This window comes from Nycticebus coucang, chromosome 8 (genome assembly GCF_027406575.1).
Source record: "Nycticebus coucang isolate mNycCou1 chromosome 8, mNycCou1.pri, whole genome shotgun sequence".
In the NCBI taxonomy this organism is placed as follows: domain Eukaryota; kingdom Metazoa; phylum Chordata; class Mammalia; order Primates; family Lorisidae; genus Nycticebus; species Nycticebus coucang.
The window spans coordinates 83,835,568-83,848,189 of NC_069787.1; the positions used below are offsets into that span (position 1 = coordinate 83,835,568).

The window sequence follows — 12,622 nt, forward strand, 5'->3', positions numbered from 1 at the left end:
GAAGCCCAAGTTTCTTTTCTTAATGATTGTTTGGCAATAATTATTGCAAGCCAATGCTTGCAATCAATGTTCCTTGATTCCAGTTTGGCAATAATTATTGCAAGCCTTGTATTATCAATAGGGTAGTCTTTGCCTAGAATACACATCCAAGAACTACAAAACTCATAGAAATCTACAAATTCTTTCTACTTTTGAAGCAAAGGAGTAGAAATGGAAAATACATATTAAAGATGGGGACCTGAGTTATTTGCCCTAGTGCACCAAGAACACCAATGAAAAAACCGGAAAGAGGGCGGTGCCTGTGGCTCAGCGGGTAGGGCGCCGGCCCCATATGCCGAGGGTGGCGGGTTCAAACCCAGCCCCGGCCAAACTGCAACAAAAAAATAGCTGGGCGTTGTGGCGGGTGCCTGTAGTCCCAGCTACTCGGGAGGCTGAGGTAAGAGAATTGCCTAAGCCCAAGGATTTGGAGGTTGCTGTGAGCTGTGTGATGCCACGGCACTCTACTGAGGGCGATAAGGTGAGACTCTGTCTCTACAAAAAAAAAAAAGAAAAAACTGGAAAGAAAAATTTGGTCCCATATTTAATAGCCAGAGCTTCCTTCTCCACTAGTTATTTTCAGAATTAATCTATTAACAAATGATGGACAATGTGCCTGAGTCTAGGCACTAGAATTGCCTTAAAGTACATCATCCAACTGGGGCAACTTGTCTCCTGTGTGTTTCTGGAAATCCCTGCTATATCTCTTCTACGTCTAATTCCCAACCTTTACCTCATTGCTAATGGTCAGAAAATGGTTTTATATAAAAACTACCTAAAGTCTATTCACCAGATGAACATAACTGGGAAAAGAGGAAGGGGATGCCTTCCTGAATGGGCCCCAATTAATCAGTTGGCATTGAAGAACTGCCCACACAGCAACTTCTAGTCTTTGCATGCGTATATACATTCTTTATGCCTAGAAATTACTCTTCCTCAAACTCTCCCAAGTCTTCAATTATAATATTAGAGAAACCTCTACTCCTTATTATTTATCTCACTTATTCCTTCCTCCAGGAAGCTTTTCCTGATACACATCCACCCCATAAGAGTGAACATTTCCTCCTCTTAGTCCAAAATTTCTATGTATGTATCACTAATACTGCATTTAACTTATACCTGTTTTTATATCTGCCTCCTCCCTTCCCCAAGTGGAAATCCTTGAGAAAGAGATAATGTTTTAGTCATCCCTTTATCCCAGGCACAATAAACAGTTCCTCTTTTTTTCCTTTTGAAGGTAATCCTCACTGGAGAGAAAAGAATATTCACCAAACCATTATTGGACAACCAGGTGCTAATCTGTGTGAGATGACTGACTAGGGAAAATTAAAGCCTAATTCATATCATTGACATTTTTATGGAAGCTGTGATTCATCTTGTTTGGTGATTGCCAAAGGCCTAGCCAAATTCCCTTTGAAACATTGTCTAAACTGTGCCCCATGCATGCCAGGTGCTTGCTCAGAAGAGGCAGAGCAAGAAAGAGAAGGATACAGATGCAAATAAATGAGGAAGTGTGGTGTGTCACTGAGGTCTGTGGGCATGTAAGTGTGTCTGTGTATGGATAAGGACACACAAATCTGGGGGCTGGAAAGATGGTGTTGCCAAAAAGTAAAACATCTTTTAGGTGAGCATAGAAAAAGAGATTGAGAGGGAAGTGAGATGAAGACCTGAAAAATAGCCATGTGGATCTCCTTTTCCACACTATTATTGTGGGAACCACTCACCCAGAAAGGAGATACTATCTCTCAGCCTACAGAAAGGCATATTTGGGGTCCTCAGGATTTTCAAGGAGTGGTAAAGTATTGGAGGAAACTTGGTGAGGGACTTTGGAGTGGAAATCTTGGAATTGGAGGAATAAAGTCATTATGAGAGAAACATAATTTTCACAGGGTCTGAGGTGAGATACTGAAGCCATTCCCAGGTTGGACTGTGTCATAGAGATGACTGCTGGGATCTGCTTGCTGTACTCACAACAGGTGAAAGCTTAAGCTACAGGGCTTGAGGCATGAGGTCAGAAATTATACCCTGTAAATATATGCAATTACAACGTATTTATTAAAAACAAACAAAAATCCCTTCCCTGCGTTATGGTCACCTTTGCAAAAATAAATTTGCAATAAAGATAAAAACAAACAAATAAAAATATTTGATGCTTCAGGAGGAAAAAAAATGTGAATAATTTCAGTACCACAGACAGAGAAGCCTCTAGCTTTAGAACTGCTGATGAGTATGTGGGAGGGAAACTGACCTTTGATGTCCACAGACACCTCAAGGTCAGCATACTCAATGTGCATTTTCCATCTTCCCTAAAACCAAAGGTTCGTCTTCTAGTTCCCTTGGCATTAGAACTGGCATTTTTCTAATTGCCCAGTTCTGAAACCTGGGAGGCATTTTGAATTCCTCTCTCCTTTTCCCCCATTTCACAGTCCCAATCTTGATCCTCTCTCTTGAATAATTCTTCTGTCCTATTTAGATCACCATTGGGGAGGGATATCTGGATTACTAAAACATCCCCCTAATCTCTGTACCTCTAGCTATCTCTCTGCTACCAACTTCTTCCTACATCAATCCATTGTCCATCACAGCTACAAAGCTGGGTAATATTTAAAGTACGAACTTGAGCCCCTTACCATTCTGCGCTGGTTGTCAGGGTCAGGTTGGGGTGATTTGTTGTCATCTGTAGATCCCTGTGAGATTCTTGACTTCATTCTGCGCTTTCTTTCATTGGCATTTTTGGACATTAAAGTTGATTCATTGTGGGAATGGAGAGAGGCTGTGTCAATCCTCAGTGCTGCCAGCACCTGAAAAGAGATCACCAGTTGGCACCAAAAGTACCTATTTGGGCTTAGCGTAAAGGTGCCCCCAGCTTGGATGTGAGGGGTCTGAAACAGAGATCAAAGGCTGGGACCTGAGTGGTGTGGGATTAAAATATGGCAAGAACAGCCACTGCTGTAACACCTCCCTCACTCAGACCCTATAGCTCTCTGTTGAGGCACTACTCATGTCCCCTTTACCAGGTCTGCACATCTTTCCACCCTGAGGCTGCTTGCATGATAGCTGCTAATGGCTCATACCTGTAGCATTCTGTAGAAGATTTCTACCTCCTGGGGTAGGTATGGGGGTATGAAAGGCCAGATCCCTTGTCTCAAGGTAGGGCTAATGTGGTACAAGTCATGCTCCAGAGCTCCCCTTGGGATCAGGATGAAGCTAGTCTTCAGCTGAGACCACTTCTTGTTTAGTTCCACTTCCTGTTTCCTTCACTCACTTCCACCTGAGAGCACACCCTCAATAAATCACTTGCACAATAATCATTATGAAGGTTCTTTTTAAAGAAAACCTGACCTAAGATAGTTCTTGAAGTGAGACACAAATCCTCCTACAGTTCCCTAGGATGGCAGCCTTATCTAAGGGGCTGGTCCAGTCCTCTGTCCAAGAACATAGTCTATAACTGACTTCACAATGCTTCTGCCCCTCACAAACCTCCTGCTCCTTCCGCAACATCTCAAGGGCCTCCTGGAACTTCTTCTCCTTTGCTTCAATTTCATCAATGGTTGCCTTGTTTTGCTCCTCATATGCCATAGTGACTACAGCTAAGATCAAGTTGACCAGGTAGAAAGATCCCAGGAAGATGACAAGCACAAAAAAGATCATATAGATTTTCCCTGAAGCCCTCAGGGTCTGCAGATTCAAGGTAAAGAAGAGAGACATGTATCCATAGCATATGGGCCCCCAAAGTTAAGTTAGACTCCTTCAGGAAAAATGCAGTCATGCAGCTGACCCACCAGCCTCCAACCAAGTCTGTATAGGGACATGCAAATCAATACCTGCTGGTAGAGGCGTTCCCAGGAGTCCTGTGTCATGAGACGGAACAGTGAGAGGAAAGCCCAAACAAAGGAATCAAAGCTGGTATAGTTAAAATCTGGGTTGTCAGAAGTTTTAAGGCATATATAACCATCAGGGCAGTGGCTGTAGCAAGAACAGAGAAAGCCATCTATTGCACAGTTTTTGCTTATGGGGTGGGGGCAAAGCAGTTTGGGGCTGCAGAAAGACCACAGGGTTTGAAGTCAGAGATCAGAGTTCAAGGCCTGGCTTTCTACTTACTAGCTGAAAGACCTTGGACACTTAGCCTCTTGAGGTCTCAGTTTCTGTCATCCATAAAATGGAGATGCTAATACTTGGATCTCAGAATTTCATGCACATGGGACTGGTCTGGGGAAAGCCAGCTGACTGAACAAAAATGATTCCATAAGGTGTAGAGCTCTGCAAGTTCACACCAGGGAAGGAATAGTCAGTAGCAATAATGCAAATTTAAAACCTGAGCCTGTTGGCACCATCTGCAGAGGTGTCTATCAAAGGAGGACTTTCATTAGCCAAGTTCACCAACCGATTATATATAACAATGGCAATAACAATTTCCACGAGCTGAGCACTTCCTGTGTGCCTCTCCCTCCTCTAAATGCCTTGCAAACACTGTAATTTAATCATCTTGACAATCCTTCTGTACAGATGAGGAAGCTAGAGTTCAGAAAGAAGTCAGTTGCCTAAAACTACACAGGTGCCTACATATTTGTTAAAAGGAGAAATATAACCATAAAATAGCCCAATACGATGTCAGCTCAGCCTGCTCTCGAAGACTGAACTTTGAAGAGAGGTCGAATTCAAGATGACTGCCTGGTACTAAGGTGGAGAGTACTGGAATCCTTCCTCTCTTATTGTAGGGGAGTAAGTTGTATTCTCAGCTTAGGGCATGTGAGGTGCTTTCATCCAGCTGAGTGGAGAAGGCTGGTTAAGGCAAGAGTAGTCCCTTGTTTGAAGTTCACAGTTCTTTTACTCCCCAGATTCATCCATCAACACCACCCCCACGGTTTTCCTTATTCCAGATATCCATATGAACACATAACCTCAGGACCCATACAATTGACTGGAGGTTCTACAATTTAACCGTAGTCCATTCCAATTCTATCTCCACATGATTGGAGATCGCAAGTTTCCTGACTCTGCAGACCTACATTTTAAAAGACTCTCTTGATTTGCTTTCCCAAGGGGCTAGTCAACCCCATTACCTGTAGGTTTCCTAATTAACTCTTAGGGCAGCCTATTTCTGTGTCTTCTTTAGAACTTCAATTTAGCTACTACATATCAACAGTTCATGGCTCTATGTATCAACAGCTAACTGCTCTGAAGATTAAATATGACCACTGTGCAATGTCTCTTGCACAATGTCTTCAGTGTAGTAAATATTAAAATGCAATTTTAATTTCCAATTTATATATTAAAATTTAATTAAAATTCTTGCTGTTTTTAACCTTAAAAGCTACTGAAAAGGATGGGCTGGAATAATATATGTGAAAGAAAGCTGAAAATCATTGGGTATTGTCTCATATCCATCATCCACATTGAGACCCCAGATTTTCCTCCCACAGTGCCATTGGTCAGTGTGGACCTTTGCTCAGGCCTTTGGCTTCTCAGCAGTCCAGCAGAGGACCCAGATTTGGCACCCACAGCTTGTGCCATCAGGGCTCATTCTGCCCACCATCTTGGGTTGGCCTCTCCCTGCTGTCCAAACCTGATCCACTTTTTCATGAACCTGATCCACTTCTTCACTGCCTTGTGGGGACCTGCCCACAGTAGACCTGGCCTCCCTGGGAACCAGGACCACTTTATCACAGAAAGTTCTTGGGCTTCTCTGGATCCCCTGCCTCCAGGAATGCCATCATCCAGATAGGAAAAGGACATTGAAGGAGCTCTTGGTTTAAATTTAACTCAAAAGCAAATGAAAACTAATGTTAGACTGACCCTCTGAGGGAGCAAGGGCATTGTGAGCTCTGATGTTCCAGGTTCCCAGCCATGGAGGTAGGAGCAATGGGCCTTCTCATCTTTTGCTTGAACTTATTCTGCTCACCTGTTGCCCGAATGCCAAAGCAGCAGGCAGAGATGAGGGTTCTTTACCCTGTAGCTTTGTCATACATTCTCTTCTACTACTTGGTATGACTTCTATTCAAATTATCTCTTATCCATCCAGCTCAGAAACATCCTACCTTTCTCCAGGAAGTCTTTCCAACCCTTCTCCCTTGCCTCACACCACCCCTTGCTGTGCTTCCCCAGCCCTTGGAGCCCCTAGCATAGCACTTTCTCTGCAGTGCAGCATCTTCATGCACTAGCAGGAGAGATAACAAACTGGAAGCTCACAGGTTAGATCTGGGATGAATAAATGTTTTGTTGGCCCAATAATATGTAAATTCTTTTGGAAATTGGTAGCCTATGTTTATAGTTGGCAGATTTTGTGTAAAAATCATTTACATTTCTTGTTTCTATTTAAAAGTTGGAAGAGCCAAAAGTAATAAACCCACATTTCCATATGGCAACCAAAAGCTGGACTGAGCAGTGGATGTCCTCTTTAGATGGAGAATGAACTCTGAATCACCAGATTTCCACCTGGCCCTTTCCATTCATTTGTTGTTATGTGTCTGGCTACTGCAAGAATTTGAAATTGCATCTGTTTTTTCCTCTGTTATGTGGAATAACTAAACCTGTAAGAAGGATGGAGTTAGCTGTGATGACTAAATATAGAACACTGGACACAAATATTTTTGATAAATATTAGTTCTTTCCTGGAAGAGATAATTTGCAAAAATGGCCACAATTCTTCCCTTTCTGTATCCACAACTCCTTTATAATGGAAGGAATTTGCAGCTCCTTCCATTGAGAAGTGCTATCTATTTTCCCACTTCTTGGATCTAGACTGCCCCTTCACTTGCTTTGGTCAACAGAAAAAAGAAAAAGTAACATTGTGTCAGTTCTAAGTATAGGTCTCAAGAAGCCATGCACAATTCTACTCATTCTCTTGGAATCTTGCCTCAGCCATGAGAATAAGCCCAGGCTAGTCTTCTGAGGAGTGAGACATGACAAGACAGAGACAGGGCATTTTGAACCAGCCATCTCCCAGCTAATGTATTCACTATCTTCAGATGCACCAATAAGTCCAGTAAATTCCCACTGATCCAAGTCCAAAATGCTGATGCACAGATTCATGAGTCAAGTATCTGGCTGCTGTTTTAATTTTCAAAATCCTGGGGCTGTTACACAGCAGAAGCTAACTCATTTACTCTTTTCTCAGGAACTCTCAGATGGCAAAGACCATGACATGACCATTTCTATATCTCCCTCAGGACCTATAACCCAGTCTCTACACAGAAGATGCCAAGGAAAAGCTGGAGGAAGAACCATTGGGCATTGGTGCTTCATCACGTATTGGGCACTTACCCTGTATCAGATCCATTGCCACAGAGTAAGGGATCAGAAGTGCCTGGCTTATTAATGTAGTCATCTGCCAAAGAAAGGAAGAAATGAAAGCCTCACAGATGGTTATAAACCCTCCAACCCAACCTCACAGATGGTTATAAACCCTTATGTGCTGAAGGCAACCCTTCCTAAGTCTTCTGTCTGAGAGGGGTGAGTTCCCTTTGCTTTGCACACTCAGTAGGCACAGCCCTTTGTTATGTTTGCATGGTGGGCACCCTGGGCCACTAGAAGGGCTAAAGCCACATCTGAGAAGAGAAGAGCTGAGCTGCAACTTCAGCTCTAAGCCTCCCCAGCAGAGGCAGAATGACTTGCCTCAGGAGTTGTAGCTTGTTTCCTTGCAAAAGGGATGCTGGACAACAGTAAATAGGGGTACCCCAAAGTAAAACACAACTCAGGAGAAGCATTTCAGCAGGAAGAGGAATCAGAATATATTTCGATACACACGTGCGGGACCTTCACACCCCTTGTCCCTAGTGCATATTGTCCCAAGGTCCCAATCAGACTTTAGTCCTTATGGCATAAATTCCACTCACATCCTCTGTGAGATGAGTAGTTGGTAAACTTGCTGATAGCTGTGGAATTCCTGACACATTTGTTCTTGAGGTTGCCCTTGAAGAGTTGCAGGCCCACCAGGGCAAAGACACTTAAACAGAAGATGGTGAGAATGGTCACATCAGCCAGCTTTCTTACTGAGTGGATTAGGGCCCCCACAATGATCTTCAGCCCTGTGGGAAGATGACAGCAATACTTCCACATGGTTATGGCAGCAAAAACAGAAGATGCCCCTGCATCTCAGCCACTCCCACCCCTACCTGCCCCTACATATAGGCATGACGTTATTTCCACACTGTAGTTCCAAGGCCAGTTTCTTATCTTAGCCTTGCAATTACTTTAAGAGGCAGGCAGAGACTACTCTTTTCATTGTAAAAGATGAGGCAACTGAGACCCAGACAATACATTTTTTATCATCTTGAGGCTAATAAATTTCTCGTGCTGGCAATTCAATTAAAAAAATAATTGGATATCCACTGTGTTCCAGGCATGGCACTAGGCATGAGGCTACTAACTAGACTCCAGTCATTTGGCATCTATCTGTCTATACTCTTCTTCATTCTGTGAGGCAGCCCAAGGCTTGGGACACATAAACCTTACTCTGAGGGTGTGTGTGTATGTTGGGTGGAGGAAAGGGAGAGAGAGAGAGAGAGAAGCAAGGAAGATAAGAGTGAGGCAAAGATAGAGAGACAAAGACACAAAGACACAGGGAGTTGAATTTAGTAATAGAATGAGACTGAGAAACAATGAGTCACTGAGGCAGAAACTGAGCAAATCTAAGCTAAGCACAGGTGGCAGCAAAGATGGAGCTCCTGCTTGTTTAAAGAGGAATAATTTAGGGCTCTGGAAAATGAAATCAACTTTGGGAGAGCAGATTAACAGGCAACAGAAAGAGCTCTGGTCAGGGAAGTATCTGGGGTCTGTCTTTGGCTTGTTGTTCTGATTGACAAATAATCCATTAGCACCATGTATGTCAGTCCCTGGGTTGGAGCTGAGTGGTGGTTAAGGCACCATTATGTATTGGTATTGTGTGAGAGCAGAGGGGAATTCCATAGCATTGTGGAGCAAATGGACACGCAGAAGAGCAACCCTTCAATGAAGGGAATAGGGAATGGGGTGGGGTGGAGTATGAGGAAATTGGGAAAGAGAAGAGAGTCTCTTTGAGGTGGTAAAAAATGGGCAGTGCCCTGAGGAATGAGTATGATTTGAGTAGAGAAGAGGAAGGACAACTGGGAAAGGGGGCAGCACAGACCAAGGCTGGGAGATATGCGAATGCACCAGGCCACAAAGGGGAAGCATTGAGTAACATTTCAGGGCATTTACTTCATCTCTGGCCTCACCATCTCCACCTTCAACCTCAGAAGGGTGAGGACTAATCAGTCACTGGGTCATTGGTGACAACAGAGACCTTGGAGATCCAATAAGATGAACTTTGGTGAAGTAATTATGTTTTTGAATTCTCAAGAATTGCCTAATTCTTTTCTCCTCTGGGGATCCAAAGTTGGGGCTGACACTTAGCTTTTACACCTTTGAAAATGGTGAAGACACCACAGCCTAGGACTGCTTTTTCTCTTCTTCCCCATTTCTAACTTTAAACCTTCAGTTTAAGGTATAAATGAGAATCAACTGGGAGTCTTATCTGAACCCCACAGTAAGAACAGAAAATGAGGACACACCGACTTGCCATTTATTAATAATGAGACCACATGGTACAGAGCATTGGCCTAGGAATCAGGACATTGGGCTCCTAGGTCACACTGCCTCTTATTAGCTATGAGGCCTTGACCTTGTGTTTTCTTCTCTCTGGGCCTCAGTTTCTTTGTCTTCTTAAGTGGGGACAATAGTCCTTGCCCTGGAATCTTATAGGGTCCTTGTGAAAATCATAGAAGGGTGCTAGTCTGGAAAAACTCGCATATGCTCTGTGAATAAATGTGCTGGTATACCCACCTGGTATCACAGAAACTGTTTTTAAAGCTCTAAGAACTCTGAACGTCCGCAGGCCTGAGATTCCTCGGAGATCTATTGCTGAGCCAACATATCTGTAGAACCAAAAGTCAGTCAACGTCTCTGCAAGGAGAAAGTCCTGGGAATGCATGCAGATAAATAAGAACTATTTTGGAGTAACAAGAGGCAATTAGGGACTCAATCAGACACTGAGAAGCTAGTGGCACTACCATCTATAGACTAAGACTGACACTAACTTAATGATTGCTGTATCTTTCAGAGTGGGCCATTTGAAAGGATGCATTACAATCCAGGTAGCTCTGTCTATCTACAGATGGATATTTAAACATGAGGGCTTGGGCGGTGCCTGTGGCTCAGTGAGTAGGGCGCCGGCCCCATATACGGAGGGTGGCAGGTTCAAACCCGGCCCCAGCCAAACTGCCACAAAAAAATAGCCAGACTTTGTGGTATGCACCTGTAGTTCCAGCTACTGGGGAGGCTGAGGCAAGAGAATCACTTAAGTCCAAGAGTTGGAGGTTGCTGTGAGCTGTGATGCCACGGCACTCTACCAAGGGTGATAAAGTGAGACTCTGTCTCAAAAATAAAATAAAATAAAATAAACATGAGGGCTTGGCCAGTGTTCTCAGAAAAAGAACTGGTTCCTCAAGAAAAGACCTCTATGTCAGATGGGTACAGGCTGAGCCTTGTTTGATCTACAACTGTTTATCAGCTCAGATTCAAGGTCTTTCACTTCTGGTGGGCTTGGGACTAATTCTGGAAAGTGAGTCCCAAAATAACACTCTGTGGCAGGAAAAGCCCAGGCCATACAGTTCCAAATGAGAAATCTGGACTTAGAGGAGGAAACACACACAAACCCCACGTAGACATACACACAAACCGGCATGCAGAAATACTCACGCCAGGGTAATGACGCTAAAATCCAGCCAGTTCCAAGGATCTCGCAGATAAGTGAACTCATTTAGGCAAAATCCTCTTGCCAGGATCTTTATCAAGGCTTCGAAGGTGTAGATGACAGTGAAGACATACCTGGATAAGAGAGTGGAAAAGAAGTATTAAATGTACCATGGAGAGAGTGTGAGTTGTTCCTTCTGTCTCCAGGAAGGAGAGACGAACTTCTGTGGTTATTCCAAGGGTACAAGTGCAACAAACATCACCAAGATGTTGATGAGGAAGAAGATAAGGCAAAGAGACCAGCCACAGGCTGAGGAAGACAGAGGGGCCACATAACTGAATGGAGTGGGGATGCCTATGTGTGTGTGGCTGAGCAGGTGGCAGCCTCTGTTGCAAAAGATAGGCAGAGAACTGTGGCAAGTAAAGAACAAGATCCTCCTATTCCAGGAGGCTCCCGGAGGGCCCCTGCCCTGCAGAAAGCTGAAGATTCAAGGTCTTTCACTTCCAACCTGTTGATGGTGGAAGATGTGGAAGACGGACGAGATCCAGATATACGTATCTTCCCTGAGTTTCTCTACCTCTGACTGTCTTTTGTTCTCACGCCAGGTCTGGTCTGCCTGCATTCCTTGCCTAGCTGCCATGGAAAAGTAAAGCATCTAAATCCACAAACATTTTCTCGGGAGGATGGATCCTAACAGAGGAAGTTCTCTTAAGACATCTCTTTTATTCTGCTTGGCACCTCATTGGATTTGGATTTGAAGAGAAGGAGCTGGGGTTGGGAGTAGGGTAGTGTTTCTCAAACATTCAGAATAATAAGTTCCCAGATGCTAATATTGCTGGTCTAGGGAACCAGCCTTTGAGAACTATTGACGGTCTTTTGTGTAACACATTTATGTGTACACCTGAATTCCTGAAGGAATTTAATACACATAAATTCAGTAATTTTGGACACATTCATATTTTTTAATTATGAATTTATAAACATAAATTCTACTGTTAAAACAAGGAAGACTTTTTATTAAATATGACAGATAGAACGCATGCATTTATCTCTGTTCCTTCTGAAACCCATCTAAAATGTCAGAAAGAATTTTTTAAAGGCATAAACTTATTAAGACAAAGATCATGGAGAATGCAACAACAGAATTTTGGAAACCAGAGTGCAGATTGAGGAATGGTGACTGATAGAGCAGATCAAAGAAAGCTGAAAACTGGTTGCAAGTGGGGAGTCCCCAGAAGCAAGCCAAATTATAGGGTGTCCCAAACTCACCATAAATAAGTGGAAATGGGAAATTATTTCTGTGTACCTTTATTTACAAACTATTCATTATTGCTGTGCCTCAGAACTGCTCAGAACTAAGAGATGTTAAATATCTCGGAAAGTAGGGCTTAGAGGAAGGTGGCAAGTGGGGTTGGACGGACTATTTGAAAGTTTTTGCAAGAATCATGTGGGCTTTCTAGAAACTGCCTCCCCTGCTCTGGAGATGGATTGGATATTCATTCCCTTAAGAGGGAGAGAGTTGCATACTGAACCTGTGTATAAAGCAAAGTCCACATTCTGACAGTTAAACAATTCCCTTCCCTCCTCATTTCTGGCCTTCAAAAATTTTCTAGTAGCTAGTGAGGTTTATACCTCATGAGAGTGCTACACTTTAAATATGAATAGCCAGCCAAGGAGCATCAGGAATTGAAGGGTGCTTCTAACTCCTAAAACCAAAGCAACCAAATAGAAAAGAAGAAGGAAGGAAGGAAGAGTTAAAGGAGCAGAAGATAAGAGAGAAGACAAAACTTTACTTATATTTTTAGAGAGGTCAGAGATGAGAATATGTTGCACATATAAAAGAAGAACAAAACAGGGTGGCGCCTGTGGCTCAAA

The 12,622-nt window shown here is 43.3% G+C and overlaps 1 protein-coding gene across 3 annotated transcripts in view; it reads right to left on the reverse strand.

Annotated features, from left to right (window-relative positions):
- SCN10A (sodium voltage-gated channel alpha subunit 10) overlaps positions 1-12,622 on the reverse strand; it is a 96,787-nt gene that overhangs the window by 64,560 nt on the left and 19,605 nt on the right. For all 3 annotated transcript variants that reach the window (XM_053599688.1, XM_053599687.1, XM_053599686.1), the window contains exons 4-10: positions 10,753-10,881; positions 9,838-9,929; positions 7,872-8,063; positions 7,300-7,363; positions 3,861-4,002; positions 3,517-3,714; positions 2,667-2,837 (exon numbers count right to left, since the gene is read on the reverse strand). In XM_053599688.1, the coding sequence (XP_053455663.1) occupies positions 2,667-2,837; positions 3,517-3,714; positions 3,861-4,002; positions 7,300-7,363; positions 7,872-8,063; positions 9,838-9,929; positions 10,753-10,881 (988 nt within the window). The remainder of the gene's footprint in view (positions 1-2,666; positions 2,838-3,516; positions 3,715-3,860; positions 4,003-7,299; positions 7,364-7,871; positions 8,064-9,837; positions 9,930-10,752; positions 10,882-12,622) is intronic.